Here is a 19,854-nt window from a genome sequence, read left to right on the forward strand (position 1 = left end):
AAGGGCACTTTAAAATGGCACCAAAACCTTCACAAGCAATTAACATTTCCAAATGTATACTAAGTATGTTAATAAGGAAATTGTGCTCAGTGTGCATTAAGGTTCTAAATGTGTGTTGTGTTCATTCCAGATGCACCCCGGAAATGGCCGTGACCTTAAACATCCCTCATGAGGAGCGGCCCCCCATTTAGATGTGTGACAGACTAGTGTCACTTGGCTGCATTTAAACCTGTTGGGCTCTTCTAGGCGCAACCCCAGAATGTGTGTTACACTGAGTGCCCATCTTCTCAAACCTAGTTCCACATTGTAATATGGCTCAACTGGGGTCAATAATCTATTGTAAAACGTTCAAATAAATACCTCCAGGGTTCAGGTTCAAATCATTTGTATATTCTTTGAAAGAGAAAGGAACTTCAAAAAAGTTAAATTTATTCTCCTTTTTTGGGAGTGGAATCATACACTATATATACAAAAGTATGTGGACACTCCTTCAAATTAGTGGATTTGGCTATTTCAGCCACACCCGTTGCTGACAGGTGTAAAAAAAATTAAGTACACAGCCATGCAATCTCCAAAGACAAACATTGGCAGTAGAATGTCCTTACTGAAGAGCTCAATGACTTTTAACGTGGCACCGTCATAGGATGCCACCTTTCCAACAAGTCAGTCAGTTCGTCAAATTTCTGCCCTGCTAGAGCTGTCCCGGTCAACTGTAAGTGCTGTTATTGTAAAGTGGAAACGTCTAAGAGCAACAACGGCTCAGCCGCAAAGTGGTAGGCCACATAAGTGTGTAGCATGTAAAAATTGTCTGTCCTTGGTTGCAACACTCACCACCAAGTTCCAAACTGCCACTGAAAACAACGTCAGCGCAATAATTATTTGTCGGGAGCTTCATGAAATGGGTTTCCATGGCCGAGCAGCCGCACATAAGCCTAAGATCACCTTAGGAGGAATAATGGTCTGGGGCTGTTTTTCATGGTTCGGGCTAGTCCCCTTAGTTCCAGTGAAGGGAAATCTTACCGCTATAGCATACAATGACATTCTAGACAATTCTGTGCTTCCAAATTTGTGGCAACAGTTTGGGGAAGGCCCTTTCCTGTTTCAGCATGACAATGCCCCTGTGTACGAAGTGAAGTCCATATAGAAATGGATTGTTGAGATCAGTGTGGAAGAACTTGACTGGCCTGCACAGAGCCCTGACCTCAACCCAATCGAACACCTTTGGGATGAATTGGAATGCAGACTGCGAGCCAGGCCTAATTGCCGAACATCAGTGCCCGGCCTCACCAATACTTGTGGCTGAATGGAAGCAAATCCCTGCAGCAATGTTCCAACATCTAGTAGAAAGCCTTCCCAGAAGAGTGGAGGCTATTATAGCAGCAAAGGGGGGACCAACTCCATATTAATATCCATGATTTTGGAATGAGATGTTCGATGAGCAGGTGCCCACATACTTTCGGTCATGTAGTGTATGAACATTTGATGTGGGTTCATTCAGCTATAATTTATGGTCTATAACTGCCAGTTGAATCTCATTTATTGCCCATTATCACATTCTTCAGTGTGCCGGTCCACAGAAAATAATTTTCAATATTTAGAATGTTTATAGTTTGCTTTTTCTTTCCACAGTAAGTGCCGCAGTGAGAGTAACCACTTCGAACCCTCCCTCTTTTCACAAATCTCCTCAGACCCTGTAACCTTAGTTTTGGGAAGTCTCTGACTGTGATTTACTTAAGTGTGGGAAAGAAGCTGGCTTTATAAACAGTGTAGGGCCTTCATCTGGCCATCGTACGGCCGACTGGTCTGATTACTTATGTTGTTTCAGTTGGAAAAGATTCAGCAGAGCCTCAGAGAATACAATTTCCTGGTAGAGAGTGCTGGTCTGCGGCTAGGGGTGTGAACTCTGCCCTCTCACAGTGTTAGGACAGAACTGATTTACAGATGTGTGCGTGTGTGTGTGTGTGCAATGTGTGTGTGTGTGTGTGTGTACTGATTGTCTCAAACTGAAACTATGCAGCATACTTGTAAAAGTGCTTTTAATGGAGACTTTGCTTCCTTTGAAGATATTTTTGTACTTTATAAAGAGTTCAACACTGGGGCTTGATTTGACTAATCTAAACAGACATGGATTTTTAGGACAAGACACATCCTGTCCCCATATTTTCTATAGAAATGTATATAAAGCAGTGGTTGTCCTGCTTGGGCAATATAACCAACTCATCAGCATGCTTTGATGATTTGAATCAGCTGGGGGAAGGGAAAAACCAAAACGTGCACCCAGGTGGGGGGGCACCAGGACCGAGTTTGGGAAACCCTGCCCTAGTAGATATCTGCACCGTGGAGGTAAACATTATTGTGGTAAAAGAGAGATAAAACTAATAGTCTAGAACAGGAAGTGACTTACTTTTACGTCATGTAGTCGGGGTGGGTTCTTCGATGAGATTAAAGTAGATTCACACAGGGAAAAGTTGTAGCAGCAATGATAGAATTGAATGAGGCACGCGCGCATCATCAAAGGACACGCTCCGCTGAAAACACCCAGAACGCGCATTGCCTACATGCGTTAAACGGAATTTACAGCACGGTGAGTATCCATAGGTAGAAAACTGAAGTAGCCTAATTAAAATACGCCATATGGCATTTGGAAATTAGCACCCACCATTTAGCCAACAACTTTTTGGACAGGAAGTGCAATAGCGTTCCTAGAATAAGTGCTATGGATTTATAAAAGCAAAACATTGCATATTGAAATGATTGTCCTCCCCATTACATAATTTAGTTGTTGACCAACAAAGTTAGCGGTGTTCGAGTTTTTAAAATAGCCTATTTGAATTAGCCTCGACTCAGTGCATGTTATCACAGGAGGTGATCTGAAACATTGTCTGCCTTTGTGTGTGTGTGTGTGCGTGCGTGCGTGTGCATGCCTTCTTGTGTGATACAGAGAGGATATTGAAAAAGAGAGGCGAGCGAGCGAGCAACCCCTGATTCCACTCTTACATTTTTACAGGGTTGTGGAACTTTGCAGGATGTTGCCATGACTCCACAGGGGTATACTGTTACACTTGTATAGAATAGCTGATGGGACACTGTAACAAAACTGTAACAATACATTGGAAGCTTTCCTCGGTACAAGAACAGAATGACAGCTCGGACACAGCTCCCCGAACCGAGAAAACTTTACTATATGGTGAAGTCTGTGCTTTGCTCTGCAATGGAGAATACTGGACACATTTAGAAGATTCATGGCTACAGTTGTGAGTAAATTCCAGACAATATTATGTTTCAGTGCTATTTACACTCCATAGGCAGTGATACTTTCGTTTGTTTTACAATTTATCTTTAATCCGGGAGCAGTGTCTGTTTATAAACTGTTTATTATAGGGGTTTGCTATATTATTTAGCCTAACCAAGTGTATTATAGTAAACGAAAACAGAGACGAAAACTAATAATGAAAACAACTATTTGGTAACCTGAAATTTAAAAAATCAACACCCCGTTTGAAAAACTTACAACTAAACAAACGATTTATCTCCAAAGCGAACTAAAATGAAATAAAACCATCATGAATTATGTTTTTTTCTAAACTTTGGGTAAAAATGTCATGGGATTACAATAGTGTTTTCAAGCTTTTGACGGGGTTTTCAAGCCTACTAAATCGGGTGGTAAATGTGGCTAAGAGATGGTTTCAAAAAGACCTAGCTTGTGCATCACTATCACCAGCTAACAGTGGAAAGCAGCTAACTTGATTACATGTACTACTTAATTAAGTTAAACATTGGATTGGTGTAAACATGGGCGAGAGAGATACTTCTTCCATCATATTTCTTTGCATCAGTCTCAGCGCTATTCCTTTCAAATCCAAGTCACATTGAGATTGACTGTATAACGTAAACCTAACCTAACCTATGACCTGACCCATCACTTTACTGCCCCCCAGTTGCAGACTATACAACAGTAATGGCTCCTAGCCTGGCACACACATACTGTCTTGCCCTAACATTAGAACTGAAACTAAATTAAATCAAATCAAAATATTTTTATACAACTTAAACTAAATAAAACTGGCTAATCGGGTCTGAAAACTGAAACGAAACTGAATTTCAAATAAATCGCAAAACTAATAGGAATAAAAAGGAATATAAAAACACAGAACTATAATAACCTTGAGCTTAACTCTTATGTCCTAGTGAATTAGAACTTTATCTTATGATTATTTTACATATTCTTATTTTTAAGGGATGTTCTTTGCCTTTTCGCTAAGATGACACACACACAGAGAGAGGGCAAGGAGACTTTGCGGAGAAGGGCAAGTACTCCTATCCCTGCCTCTCATCAGCCGGGGACGAGAGGTAGAGACCCGCCAGCCGACCCCCATCACCCTCCGCTTGGCCAGTCCGCCTCATACCATCCCGGAGACAAGTCTCTCCACTGCCGCGCCAACTGGTCATCTGATGACTCGGATAATGACTCGGATGGCTCAGGAGCAGATTGTTTGTACCACGTTGTTTTGCTAGGAGACCACGGTGTTGGAAAGTCGAGTCTTGCCAATATCTTTGCTGGCATTCAGGAAAAGGATGCTCACGACCATACGGGAGGTAGGTTTTTCTACCAAGCACAATTAATATGATTATTATGAGGCTATTTATGGTGTGTAGCCTATTAACACAACTATTTAGTAGTTGTTTGTCAATGTCTTATCAGTAACCTAAAAAAAAATATTAGTATCATCCATCCTCATCTGCTAATTAAAATCTATGGACACTAAGCACTAATGAGTTATTCAATGAGTTAATTCATTTTATGCATCTCATCAACAATGACTGTAAAAGTAATGGTCTCTGACATTGCCCTGGCCCTAACAACCTTGGCTAACCTGTCACAACTACATTGATTGAACTCTTGTCTCTGTCATGTGTAGTACTGAGTGACCTCAAAGCATTGATTGGCAGCTTATATTGATTGACACATGCATTTTTGGCATCCAGCTGTGCTGCTGAGTGATGTGATTTGTGCAGTTTGTCCTTTTTGAAACACCAATTTCTCTGAAAGTGTTTCCTATGACATGATAAAAGTCATAATATTTACAAAATAAATAATGAAAACTTTTAGGTCATGCCTGATACGGTAGCCTAGACATGGTTTGCTTTATTCGTTTGTGAGAGGTTCATGCTGTCATGACTTGTGCGTGTCGGGTCGGCTGATGGGAGTGACTGGCTAGATTTGCGTCCCAAATAGTACCCTATTCCCTTTATTGGGGTAGCTCTGGTCAAAAGTAGTGCACTACACAGGGAATAAAGTTCTATTTGTGAGGCAATATACAGGGAAATAGGTTGCTGTGTGTGTGTGTGGCAGCTCCTATCTCTCCATAGTGGTAAAGTCTCTCCTCATGAGACCTCCCTCTGACATCATCAGGAGAAAGTGTATAAGCTGTCCTGTTTTCAGCCTGTCACTGACTTGGTCATGTTGTTTTTAGTTTTGGGTCACTTTGCTTGTCACACTGACAGCAATTGAACTGTTCTTCATAGTGGACTCCTTGGTCGGTTTCGAGCTGGTGTGGTGAATGGCAAGTGTTTTATGAGGAAAGAATGGCATTGCGAGGACATTACAATACATTCCATTGTAGGCATATTACCTGTTTGCTTGTTTACAGGTTGTGACCTTCACAATACCCAGGTGCAGAACAAATTCAAGGAAACGTACAGTATTATACAGAGCCATGATTGCATGGAACTCCCTTCCATCTCATATAGCTCAAGTGAACAGCTCACCTGGTTTCAACAAAAATAAAGCAACACCTCACGGCACAACGCCTCTCCACGTGTGACTTTTTGTGTGTATGAACTGACATGTATGTGTAACTGATAGACGCAAACACGCGCACTACACGTTTATGTATTTAAACGTATGTAAATGGTAGTCTTTAGTCTGTCATTTCTTTTTCTGTACGTGTCGGACCCAAGTAAGACTAGCTGTCACCATTGGCGTCGGCTAATGGGGATCCTAATAAATCAAATCAAAAACCTAGATTGTCACTTCAACTCAAAGACCTCAACTTCTCAAGGCTTTGACGGGCCATTTGTCCTTGTCTTGTGCAGCAGCTTTTACAATAAGGCTATGGTTGGAAGGAAAATGTAACAAGTTCTTTCACTTTTGGCCAAAGTGTGTTTTAGTCTCGCTAGGATGATCTAATCAGACTAAACTAGACATGGCTCAATGGTGTTTTCCACAGCTTATATTCCATGGTCATGATGATATGGTAGTGAAGTGTAATAGTTATATTGCACATTTTAACAGTAGTAGGGATAAACACAAGTGTAGAGTTCTTGTATGCCAAATATTTATATATAACCAAATTCGTAAAACGCCTCTATATTTTAGTTTCTAAAGTCATAACCTTAAAATGGACATGGCATAAATGATTCAGCATGAGGAAAAAAGAGATTCTGCACACTGAAATCTATGCTCCCATGTGGTTTATTGACAGCAGTCTACAAGGTTTTGACCCTTGAGTCTCCATCAGGTCTCCATTCACAAAGAACAAGCCTATATTTAGAGAGAGAGAGAACCAAATTCCATCACACCTGCTGGCTGCAACCAATTGTAGATATGTTTGAAGGAGTTGACATAAGGAAAGAAGTATAATTTATCTACAAGAATAAAACAAGTTGTATTTATATTTTTACCCTAGGTTGCAATGTCTAGACTCCCTTTTAGAATGTTTTCCAACGTTATTGAGGTACAGTAGGAAATAATATATTTTCTATTCTCTTTCCTGGTTGTTTTGTTTGTTTAGAGGACACCTATGAGAAAACCATGATTGTAGATGGAGAGGAGACCACCCTCATCGTCATGGACACCTGGGAGAACGAGAAACAGGTATGACACAACACCAACCATCAACATCTTTGTCACAAAAATGCATTGCACAGTAGAGAATATGATATAGTCTCACATCAACAAAAAAAATGACTGAAAGCTTTAAGCTTTCTAATTTATATAACTTAATCTTACTCAGTGTTACTTGAGAACACAGGTAGAGCAAAGAAACAAATCCGCTTGTGCCAGCCGAACCATAAGGCCCAATTCTAAACAACTATGATACCAAGGGACCGCCCTGCCCCTCCCTCGGTTTTGTAAAAAAAATATATGTGCTCGCACTGTGTGCCTATAGCTAAACTCCATTGAGTCGAGCTGAAGTGGGGCGAATCCTGGCTGTGCTGGAGACAGTGAGTGGTGGCTCCAGTGGCATTAGGCGAGTGTCTGTATGGGACACTGATGGCTGTGGGGCTTAATTACTCCAGTATTGATTACAGCTGGGGAGTGAAGCGTGCAGGCCAAGCCACATGTTGACTTGTCTGTACCGGGTTAGAGGAGATATAGAGAGATAAGGATGTCTATAAAGAGACAGTGGTTTCAATGTGTTAAAGGGCACCAAGTGTCACTACAGGCAGAACGTTAGATGTTTGACCAATAACCATCCCTGGAGACCAGAGTTCTGTATTCACAAATGCATATAAGTCAACTTTGCTTCGTGCTTTTTCGAATAACGACGTTAAAACTTAATGTTGACCATCACTTATCTCAATTATCTTTTGAATGCGTGGGTGCATTTTTGACATCAAAGGTGGCTTCAATGATTCAATTATAACAACAGAAAACACATGCTACATTACCAAGAACCCTTTTGGAACCCTTTTTTCTAAGGCAAACTTTTTAATCCAATGAACCGCTTTTGGAAGAACGGGTTCTTCGGATGTTAAAACAGATTCTTTGGAAGGCAAGAAGGCTTTTACATTTATTTATTTTATTTATAACCTTTGTACAACTAGGCAAGTCAATTAAGAACATATTCTTATTTACAATGACGACCTACCAAGAGCAAAAGGCCTTCTGTGGGGACGGGAGATAAAAAATACAAGACAAAATACGCATCACGACAAGGGAGACACCACAACACTACATAGAGACCTGAGACGACAACACAACATGGCAGCAACACATGACAACACAGCATGTTAGCAAGACAACATGACAAAAACACAGTAGCAACACGGCAGCAGCACAACATGGTACTGTAGCAGCACAAACATGGTACAAACATTGTTAGGCACAAACAACAGCACGAAGGGCAAAAAGGTCGAAAAAAAAATACATCTCGTGAAGCAGCCACAAGTGTCAGTAAGAGTGTCCATGACTGAGTCTTTGGATGTAGAAATGGAGATAAAACTGTTAAGTTAGTGTTTTTTGTAGCTCGTTCCAGTCACAAGCTGCAGTGAATTGAAAAGAGGCGCGACCTAGGGATGTGTATTAGGGGGCCTTAAACAGTATGTCACTGGCAGAACGGGTGTTGTATGTGAAGGATGAGGGTTGCAGTAGGTATCTCAGATAGGAGAAAGTGAGGCCTAAGAGGATTTTATAAAAAAAGCATCAATCAGTGGGTCTTGCGTCAGGTATACAGAGATGGCCGGTTTACAGAGTATAGCGTGCAGTGATGTGTCCTATAAGGAGCATTGGAGGCAAATCTGATGGCGGAATGGTAAAGAACATCTAGCCGCTCGAGAGCACCTTTACATGCCGATTTATACATTTCATCTCCGTAGTCTAGCATAGGTAGGATGGTCACCTTAATCAGGGTTAGTTTGGCAGCTGGTGAATTTATTTGCAAATTATGGTGGAAAATAAGTATTTGGTCAATAACAAAAGTTTATCTCAATACTTTGTTATATACCCTTTGTTGGCAATGACAGAGGTCAAACATTTTCTGTAAGTCTTCACAAGGTTTTCACACACTGTTGCTGGTATTTTGGCCCATTCCTCCATGCAGATCTCCTCTAGAGCAGTGATGTTTTGGGGCTGTTGCTGGGCAACACAGACTTTCAACTCCCTCCAAAGACTTTTTATGGGGTTGAGATCTGGAGACTGGCTAGGTCACTCCAGGATCTTGAAATGCTTCTTACGATCCCAAACACACTGCCCGGGCAGTGTGTTTGGGATCATTGTCATGCTGAAAGACCCAGCCACGTTTTATCTTCAATGCCCTTGCTGATGGAAGGAGGTTTTCACTCAAAATCTCACGATACATGGCGCCATTCATTCTTTCCTTTACACGGATCAGTCATCCTGGTCCCTTTGCAGAAAAACAGCCCCAAAGCATGATGTTTCCACCCCCATGTTTCACAGGTATGGTGTTCTTTGGATGCAACTCAGCATTCTTTGCCCTCCAAACACTACGAGTTGAGTTTTTACCAAAAAGTTATATTTTGGTTTCATCTGACCATATGACATTCTCCCAATCTTCTTCTGGATCATCCAAATGCTCTCTAGCAAACTTCAGACGGGCCTGGACATGTACTGGCTTAAGCAGGGGGACACGTCTGGCACTGCAGGATTTGAGTCCCTGGCGGCGTAGTGTGTTACTGATGGTAGGCTTTGTTACTTTGGTCCCAGCTCTCTGCAGGTCATTCACTAGGTCCCCCCGTGTGGCCACAGGGTGAGATCTTGTGTGGAGCCCCAGATCGAGGGAGATTATCAGTGGTCTTGTATGTCTTCCATTTCCTAATAATTACTCCCACAGTTGATTTCTTCAAACCAAGTTGCTTACCTATTGCAGATTCAGTCTACCCAGCCTGGTGCAGGTCTACAATTTTGTTTCTGGTGTCCTTTGACAGCTCTTTGGTCTTGGCCATAGTGGAGTTTGGAGTGTGACTGTTTGAGGTTGTGGACAGGTGTCTTTTATACTGATAACAAGTTCAAACAGGTGCCATTAATACAGGTAATGAGTGGAGGACAGAGGAGCCTCTTAAAGAAGAAGTTACAGGTCTGCGAGAGCCAGAAATCTTGCTTGTTTGTAGGTGACCAAATACTTATTTTCCACCATAATTTGCAAATAAATTCATTAAAAATCCTACAATGTGATTTTCTGGATTTTTTTTCTCATTTTTTCTGTCAGGCCTCTCTCATCTCTTTAAGTGGGAGAACTTGCACAATTGGTGGCTTACTAAATACTTATTTTTGCCCCACTGTATGTGCTGAGAGAAAGACAGTTTACCATCTAGCCATACTCCCAAGTACTTGAATAAGGTGACTACCTCAAGATCTAAACCCTCAGAGGGGAAGGGCATTCTTCTTACCGAACCACATTACCTTTGTTTTGGAGGTGTTCGGGAACAAGTTTAAGGGCAGAAAAGGCTTGTTGGACACTAAAAGCTTTGTTTTAGAGTGTTTAACAAAAAATCCGGGGATGGGCCAGCTGAGTATAAGACAGTATCATCTGCATTTAAATAGATGAAAGCGTTTCCTACTGCCTGTGCTGTTTTTTTAAATATAAATTGAGAAGAGCGTGGGGCCTAGGATCGAGCCTTGGGGTACTCCCTTGGTGACAGGCAGTAGCTGAGACAGCAGATGTTCTGACCTAACACATTGGACTCTTTAAGAGAGGTTGTTAGCAAAACAGGCCTCAGAGACCCCAATACTCTTTACTTGACCAACGAGAATGGAATGGTCTACCGTATCAAAAGCTTTGGCCAAGTCAATAAAAATAGCAGCACAACATTGCATAGAACCCTCTGAATCTGAATAAGTTTTATATTGTAATTTTTCCCTTTTTAAATAGGGCCTGAGCATTAATGTTTATCAACAGGAGTTTGAGTTATCTGATCAGTTTAAAAAGATAGGTGTGATGTTTTAAACTGTATCTATATGGGAATTCTCAAAACCATGCCCATCAATACCACATTTCTCAGCATGCACTATTGCAGGTTGATTTTTAGAGTTGTTTAAATATCTGTTTTTGCATGTATATTGATTAGTTAATTACTCTTATGCTACACAAGCTCATCCAATATGTTAGTAGTTGGACTTATTTCACCCGTTACCGAGACAGTAATTCCAAATTAGAGGATTTAGGTTGTCTCATTTATCAATCTCTCCGAACCCTGGCAGTCATTCTAAATGCAGGTTGCAGGTCATTAAATGTTCCAATTGTTGGATATCCTCACTCTGGCTGGATTCCAATAGGAATTACACATCAATTTGCATGCCAGCATAATGTGACTTGAGTATCCTAACACCACTGTGTTAGGCTATGACTACGCTCTCAAAGAAAGGTCTTATGATATATGTAATGTATTGTCATAAAGATTAAGGCTAGTGAAGCTGGCGGGACCGTTCATGGAGTGTTCTGGAAAGAATCCAAAAATAAAAAGGTTCTCGGTAGAACCCATCTAGGAAGAACCTTTAGATGATAAAATAATTATTGGTAGAACCATTTATAGATTGTACTTGGAAGGACCATTTACATGGTGTTATATAGATGGGCTAGCACCCTTCCATGGGGTAGAAGTCAGTGTGTTATTGTGATTCTGGATTTTTCAGATTGCTAGCAAGAGTCAGGGGCATCATAAGTGGCTTGTTTCAGCTCGTTTTATCTTGTTGTTGATACCATGTCTTGTTTTGACTGATTTCATGTCAATGCTAATATGGCTGTGCTCATTGTGCAAATGTATTTGTTTCCAATAAACATTGTAAACGAAATATAGATTACATGTTGTCAACTGTCTAAGCTGTGATGGAAAATGTTATGTTTGTGCTTTTTTAATAACCAATTTCTGTGTTCATGCAAGTGACTGAACAAATCCTCACCATCAGTATATGCAATTTGGCAGTACGCCCAGACCCTTGTTTTGAGAACTAAAGATGTCTCAGCTTATAGAAGAAGTCTTTTGAGGTATGTGTCTGTCACATGTATGACCCACTATTGGTCGGTCACATGAATGAAGCAAATGTTAATGAATTCATTATGAATGATGAATAAGCTAAAATCATGCAAATATGACTTGTCTACAGTATATAAGAGAACTAACAGGAATGCCCCGGGCGAGCTCCTGATCGACATGTGTACTTGGTGCACTGAGTTGGTTGGAATTGCCCTTCTTATAAAGTATTAGAAAAAAAGGTGCCATTAAAGTCCAGATCCTGGACGAGCATCCAAATATGGCTGTTGTTGGTGAATGTTGAACTTCTCTCTCTTCTTTGTCTGTGTCTCTCAGGAGGAGGATGAGAAATGGGTCCAGGACTACTGTATGCAGGTGGGCAACGCCTACGTCATAGTTTACTCCATCACGGACCGCAGCAGCTTCGAGAGTGCCTCTGAGTTACGCATCCAGCTGCGGCGCATACGGCAGGCCGAGAACATTCCCATCATCCTCGTGGGCAACAAAAGTGACCTGGTCCGCTCCAGAGAAGTGGCTGTAGAAGGTAACGTTGATTCTAATAATGTAATCATTAAAGCGTCTCTCCACAGCTTCTGAACAGTGACTTGATGAGAGCCATTTAACAATATGAGCAGCACTCTGCTTATAAAAGAGACAAACAGTTTGGCATACAACAGTCTGTACTGCACTTTCTGTGGCCTTCATAGTCAAATAAACAAGCGGAAGTTACAACTACAGAACATGATCATATATCAAATGTTGCAGTCCACACAACATACTATAAGTTGTTCCCTTAATACTCCATGAGTTGGATTTACAGCACACATCTCATACACTAACACTGTATTTTACAATGTCACCGTAATTCTTGATGATTTGGTCAATGTTTTGATATTTAACCTGTTCTGCAGATGAGAATAAGCTTGTGCTAATTCTGGTGCAATGAATCAAATGTATTTATTTTACGAGTTTCACCTGATCCCTGACTAATAAAGACATCCCTGACTAAAAAAGACTCAAACGTACCCCTCTCACATGTAAAAACCTCTCGTATGACCTCTTCTTCCTCTGTGCTCTGCTCTCTCCCAGAGGGCCGTGCATGCGCCGTGGTGTTCGACTGCAAGTTCATCGAGACATCCGCTTCGCTCCACCACAACGTCCACGAGCTCTTTGAGGGCATCGTCCGGCAGATCCGCCTGCGGCGAGACAGCAAGGAAACCAACGAACGCCGGCGCTCCGTCTACAAGCGCGAGGAGAGCCTCGCCAAGAAGGCTCGCCGCTTCCTGGACCGCCTGGTGGCCAAGAACAACAAGAAGATGGCGCTGAAGGTTCGCTCCAAGTCCTGCCACGACCTGGCCGTGCTGTAATGGTTGCTGTGTGACCAAGTGGTTCACGCCGACAGTGGTCGCAGACTTCGACTCTCCTCTTTTCCCTGACGCTGTGTTCTTCGGGCGGCCATCTTGTGGGTCAAATCTTTAAACCAACCAACAGCTGTATTGTACTGTCTAGAGACTAATTCTATGCTACAACCCCCTAGTGGTAAAGGGGATGGACGTTGTTATTTCCTATTTATTTCAGCCATTCAAAGCAATTGAGATGAGAAAATGTGAGGCAATTGAGACTTTTTTGTTGCTTTATCACAGATCTGCTGAGAGTGAGTTTGCTAAACAGACACCTTATCAACTGTTTGCCTTACATCTAAGTCAATAGATTCCTAGACCAGTGTATCCAGACATAGATCTGGCATTTGAAGTCCTTTACGGTCTCCTTTGAGAAGGTTTTCTAAGATTTTTGAGGTATGAAATAATCGTTTTATTTTCTACCAAAGAAAGTGCTTTGAATACACCGTCTGATGTATTTTTGCCATGAGGAAAGCAATGCCCACTTAGGTACTTTTAAGCAGACGTCACTAATGATTTGATTTCAAGGTTTTGCACTATGGGAGACAGTCATGTGTTGGGAGGAATCAATGGACATTCTTCTACAACAACCAAGAGAGCTCTGGTTTAAGACTTCTGTTCTGTCTATGAGCCCATCAGTTGACAGCTAAATGACATGTGAATGCCGATGTTGTTTGGGAATCGAACACCATCGTGAACTTTCCAAAAGGATGATCCCTTCCACACCTTCCTTTACAAGCACCTCCTATGCTGGAAGGACCAGTGGGGTGTTAACAGTACAACTGTAATGGATGCTTTTGAAGAGGCGTGGTCTGATTGACCACAGTCAAAAAACACCATTGTATGATGACATGGTCCTGAAGAGACCAAAGAAGAAAAATGTTGAGTCTTCAATGTGTGTGTGTGTGTGTGTGTGTGTGTGTGTGTGTCCTGGTTGGGTTTGAGAGAGGTATTATCACTTTTGTACAAAGTTTGTAAATACAGTACATAAATGTCAAGGATTTTTATGAGAAAATAAAGGAGTAGGAAATATATTACCACTGTACCATTGTCTGCTCTGGATTTTAAGGTTTGTCACATTTTTGTAACCTTTAATAAGATATATATATATATATATATATATATATATATACAGTGCCTTGCGAAAGTATTCGGCCCCCTTGAACTTTTGCCACATTTCAGGCTTCAAACATAAAGATATAAAACTGTTTTTTTTTGTGAAGAATCAACAACAAGTGGGACACAATCATGAAGTGGAACGACATTTATTGGATATTTCAAACTTTTTTAACAAATCAAAAACTGAAAAATTGAGCGTGCAAAATTATTCAGCCCCCTTAAGTTAATACTTTGTAGCGCCACCTTTTGCTGCGATTACAGCTGTAAGTCGCTTGGCGTATGTCTCTATCAGTTTTGCACATCGAGAGACTGACATTTTTTCCCATTCCTCCTTGCAAAACAGCTCAAGCTCAGTGAGGTTGGATGGATAGCATTTGTGAACAGCAGTTTTCAGTTCTTTCCACAGATTCTCGATTGGATTCAGGTCTGGACGTTGACTTGGCCATTCTAACACCTGGATATGTTTATTTTTGAACCATTCCATTGTAGATTTTGCTTTATGTTTTGGATCATTGTCTTGTTGGAAGACAAATCTCCGTCCCAGTCTCAGGTCTTTTGCAGACACCATCAGGTTTTCTTCCAGAATGGTCCTGTATTTGGCTCCATCCATCTTCCCATCAATTTTAACCATCTTCCCTGTCCCTGCTGAAGAAAAGCAGGCCCAAACCATGATGCTGCCACCACCATGTTTGACAGTGGGGATGGTGTGTTCAGGGTGATGAGCTGTGTTGCTTTACGCCAAACATAACGTTTTGCATTGTTGCCAAAAAGTTCAAAAAGTTCAATTTTGGTTTCATCTGGCCAGAGCACCTTCTTCCACATGTTTGGTGTGTCTCCCAGGTGGCTTGTGGCAAACTTTAAATGACACTTTTTATGGATATCTTTAAGAAATGGCTTTCTTCTTGCCACTCTTCCATAAAGGCCAGATTTGCGCAATATACGACTGATTGTTGTCCTATGGACAGTGTCCCACCTCAGCTGTAGATCTCTGCAGTTCATCCAGAGTGATCATGGGCCTCTTGGCTGCATCTCTGATCAGTCTTCTCCTTGTATGAGCTGAAAGTTTAGAGGGACGGCCAGGTCTTGGTAGATTTGCAGTGGTCTGATACTCCTTCCATTTCAATATTATCGCTTGCACAGTGCTCCTTGGGATGTTTAAAGCTTGGGAAATCTTTTTGTATCCAAATCCGGCTTTAAACATCTTCACAACAGTATCTCGGACCTGCCTGGTGTGTTCCTTGTTCTTCATGATGCTCTCTGCGCTTTTAATGGACCTCTGAGACTATCACAGTGCAGGTGCATTTATACGGAGACTTGATTACACACAGGTGGATTGTATTTATCATCATTAGTCATTTAGGTCAACATTGGATCATTCAGAGATCCTCACTGAACTTCTGGAGAGAGTTTGCTGCACTGAAAGTAAAGGGGCTGAATAATTTTGCACGCCCAATTTTGCTAAAAAAGTTTGAAATATCCAATAAATGTCGTTCCACTTCATGATTGTGTCCCACTTGTTTTTGATTCTTCACAAAAAAATACAGTTTTATATCTTTATGTTTGAAGCCTGAAATGTGGCAAAAGGTCGCAAAGTTCAAGGGGGCCGAATACTTTCGCAAGGCACTATATATATATATATCAACTATCTCTATATATACTATATATATATAAAATAAATGGAAGAGATAGTTGTGCTACCTTTCTGTTTTTTTCCTCATTGTCAAGTGACAATTTGGCTGAAGTTTAACCAGACCAGGCTACTAGGCTAGAAATTACACTCTGAACAACGTGATCATAGAGTTTTACAAGTGATAGTGATAGTTGTGCTGATTCTGGTGGGCACCTTTAGGCCACAGCCTTCCATAAACCTGCTGAAGGAATCGGCGACTAGAGAACATAGTTTTACAATGTCTACTTCCCAAATGGCACCCTACTCCCTAAAAAGAGCACTACTTTTGACCAAGGCCCATAGGGATAAGGTGCCATTTGGGACATAGGACAACGTCTGTTTGTGTTCCATATGGAGTTGTATGGCTGCCTCGTAACGTTGACAAAGTACAGATGATCAGGAGGTTTCCATTGATTAATGGCAATGCCCATGTTGTGGTTTAAACCCCTAGATGGGTAGAAGCTCATGTTAGCATGAAATTCATGTCCAGACACAAACCTGTTGTGATAAATATGGAATTGTTCAATGCAACTTCTTTAATTTCTTTTGATATGGAAGAAATACTGATCTCGTTTGATGATCCAGTCTTATTATATTACACGTTCCTTACTTTTTTAGATTATGGACATTTTTTAATCAAATTTGAATTACATCTAACATGACATTTAGATATTGAATTAATGAAAGGAAAACAAGAGATAACAAGAAAAGCATTAAAATATATATGAACTGGTCAACCCTGAATTATTCTATGGATAATACCATAATTGCATTTTATCGCCAAAACTGTCATTTGACACGGTTTAGATCAGGCCTTGGAATTTTACGTGGATTTCCATGATTAGTTGCTGGCTTAAAAAGAGTAACAACATAACTGGATACTCTCCCTGCGTCTCAAATGGCACCCTATTCCCTACATAGTACACTGCTTTTCACCAGAGCCCCCACATAGGGCCCTTATCAAAAGTAGTGAACTATAAGGAAGGGTGCCATTTGGGACGTAGCCCCTAAGTGACATGATCACAACCAACCAGAGCCCAATGTTAGCCAACCATGCAGACGGTATCATTGAAACTTCAGTGTGCTGAGAGGTCCTCAAGTGACATTCACAATAGGAGACTATTCACTCAGTGTTCATTAACACAGGTTATTGCACTGACATTTTGTGGCATTGATGAAACATTCCTGAACAAAATAAAACTCAAAAACAGGATGTAATAAAAATAACAGTTTTCCCCTTGTCATTCGTACAATATATAACTTTTTTGTACTTTTACCCCTTTTTCGTGATATCCAATTGGCAGTTAGAGTCTTGTCCCATCGCGGAAACTCCCCTACGGACTCGGGAGAGGCGAAGGTCGAGAGCCATGCGTCCTCCGAAACAAGACCCTGCCAATCCGCACTGCTTCTTGACACACTGTTCACTTAACCCGTAAGCCAGCCGCACCAATGTATCAGAGGAAACACCGTCCAGCTGCCGACCAAAGTCAGTTTACAAGCACCCGAAGTCAGCTTGCAGGCGCCCGGCCCGCCACAAGGAGTCGCTAGATCGCGATGGGACAGGGAAGTCCTGGCCGGCCAAACCCTCCCCTAACCCGGATGATGCTGGGCCAATTGTGCGCCGCCTCATGGGTCTCCCAGTCATGACCGGCTGTGACACAGCCTGGGATGGAACCCGATGCTGTAGTGACGCCTCAAGCACCTTGATCCAGTGACTTAGACCGCTGCGCCACTAAGGAGGCCCGATGTGCAATATCTTAAAGTTCCAGGAATTCAACCAATATGGAACACTGGAATCCATAAAACAGCATTGCTCCTGGCTGCACCTCTGAAATTATGTTTTAATAAATGACAGGTTTTATGTATCTGGGTTTGATAGAATTTGAGATCAACATGCTGAAAGAGAGTTCCGATTCTACATAGTTACAGCAAAGGCCTCATGCTATGGCAGCATTGATTGTTAGTGTTGTGCTATGCCACCAGGATTGGTTCAATATATAAACTGATTTATAGAAGTTTGATGAGGTGAATTTCTGTGGCTCACCACTACATATAAAGTAAAATCAGCATTACTGTATAGTTGAAAATGATGCGATATGGTGACCAACCACCGTAAGTAAGCAGCAGTGAAAAGTATCATTTTGAAAGTACAAAATTGAGTGGTCAAATCCCCCAAAAGCATTGATACAAGTTATTTGATCACTCATGGAAATTCTTATAGGCCTACACGTCAGGGTAGTGGGTTCAATTTCCAGGAGTCCTCCATACATACAATGTATGCATGCATGACAAAGTTGCATTGGATAAAAGGTGTCTGCTAAATGGAATTATTATTATTATTATGTCAAATCAAATGTATTTGTCACACAATGCTTACTTACGAGACCTTTCCCAATAATGCAGAGCTAAAAAGTAAGAAAAAAATGCACACAAAAAATAACAAAATAGTAACACAATAACTAGGCTATTTACAAGAAGTGCCGGTAGAGTCAATGTTCAGGGGTACGAGGCAGTTGAGGTAATATGCACATGTAAGTAGGGGTAAAAGTGACTATGCAATCAGGATAGACAATAAATAGAGTAGCAGCAGCGTGTGCTGTATGAAAGAGTGTGAAAGTGTGTCTGTGTAGCGTCAATATGCATGTGCGTGTGAGTATGTGTGTATGTGTTGGAGTATCAGTGTAGTATGTGAGAGTGTGTGGGTAGAGTCCAGTGAGTGTACAAGAGCCAGTGCAAAAAAGGGTGTTATTGCAAATAGTACGGGTAGCATTATGTAAAAAAAAATAAAAAAATAAAATAAAACAAATAAAATCAGCGCAAAAACACAAAATAGCACAATTGATCAGGACCCCATAAAACGCCTGCTACTCCCTCCAGCGCCATAAAGTCATGTCCTGTTACCCAAAGGGTCATTTAGTAATTTTGAATAGCTTCTTCTACTCAGTTTTCTATTCAGAAGAATGCCTCACTTGTTTTTTTTTCACAAATTATATGTTATTTTTAGGCATATTTATTCCGTTCCTGACATTATTTTAAGCTGTCCTCCCCTCAGCAGCCTCCTGTGCTTTACACTTCTGACAAACCTCACCTTTCACATAAGGTGCCAAAACCAACACATTTCACAGGAATAGTCAAAAGAAACATAAGCAAACAGTAGAACTAAGAATGTGTGTGAATAGTCTGTGTGTGCATTTAAGGCTGTGTGAGTGTGTGTGTAAATGTTATTGGAGCCTGGGTCGCATGTGTTGAGACAGCCACTGTCTGTGTGTCTGTGTGTGTGTGTCAAGCTCCATGAGCAGCAGCAGGAGGCCAGGCAAGGGGCCAGAGCTACATTGGGGCCAGGCCTGGCCTGACAGGGTTGGGTCAGCTCTTTCCACTCTCCCCCCTAGCACAGCACAGCAAAACCAGAGAGGGAGGAGGAGGAGAGATGTAGGGGGGTGCTAGTTGGCTCTGAGCTCACTGCATTGATTTGGTCTGGGTAATGGAAAGAATGCACAAACCCTAACGAACACACACATGCACCATACACACGCATACGCACACACAGACCCACTGACATACGTATGTATGCAAACAAACAGGATGTCACAGGTCACACGCAGACATGTAGAAACACACACACATCAAACACTCTTACGCCCTTTCATTAATTTTGCATTATTATCGTTAGCTGGAGTTATGAAGCCAAAATTCTAAATTGAATGAAATAATGGTGTCATCAGATATTATCCATCCTCTGTGACTGATGTAATGGTTGTGGACAATTAGGTGTATTATCGTACTCACACTGTAAGTCATCTATGAAAAACTAAATCCACCATGTTTTTACTGTACTGTCTAACTGTTGTGCAATCACAATGTAGAGTTTCTTAGTAGAATAGCTAATGGATGAGTAACAGTGAAAAAGATCAGTCATTTGATCATCAACTCGAGAGTTTTGGGGAGAGTTTACTG

General features: G+C 41.3%; 1 protein-coding gene across 2 annotated transcripts; it reads left to right on the forward strand.

Moving 5' to 3' along the window:
- Positions 1 to 2,329: 2,329 nt before the first annotated feature.
- Positions 2,330 to 14,155, forward strand: LOC118388734 (GTP-binding protein REM 1-like). 2 transcript variants are annotated; one of them, XM_035778146.2, is made up of 6 exons: positions 2,330 to 2,584; positions 3,008 to 3,254; positions 4,263 to 4,596; positions 6,795 to 6,877; positions 12,049 to 12,256; positions 12,802 to 14,155. In XM_035778146.2, exons 2-6 carry the CDS (start codon positions 3,243 to 3,245, stop codon positions 13,077 to 13,079), a joined length of 915 nt encoding a protein of 304 aa, XP_035634039.1. In that variant the 5' UTR covers positions 2,330 to 2,584; positions 3,008 to 3,242; the 3' UTR covers positions 13,080 to 14,155. The 2 variants fall into 2 exon arrangements, with proteins under 2 accessions (XP_035634039.1, XP_035634038.1); XM_035778145.2 differs by having other exon boundaries at positions 2,332 to 2,584; positions 4,238 to 4,596.
- Positions 14,156 to 19,854: the final 5,699 nt, after the last annotated feature.

This window comes from Oncorhynchus keta, chromosome 10, assembly GCF_023373465.1.
Source record: "Oncorhynchus keta strain PuntledgeMale-10-30-2019 chromosome 10, Oket_V2, whole genome shotgun sequence".
NCBI lineage: Eukaryota > Metazoa > Chordata > Actinopteri > Salmoniformes > Salmonidae > Oncorhynchus > Oncorhynchus keta.

Excerpts from the sequence above, each read along its gene's own strand:
- LOC118388734 (XM_035778145.2), top strand. The coding sequence starts at position 3,079 with ATGGGACACTGTAACAAAACTGTAACAATACATTGGAAGCTTTCCTCG. Across the intron at positions 6,878-12,048 it reads CCTGGGAGAACGAGAAACAG|GAGGAGGATGAGAAATGGGT; the intron begins GTATGACACAAC and ends TGTGTCTCTCAG. Across the intron at positions 12,257-12,801 it reads CAGAGAAGTGGCTGTAGAAG|AGGGCCGTGCATGCGCCGTG; the intron begins GTAACGTTGATT and ends GCTCTCTCCCAG.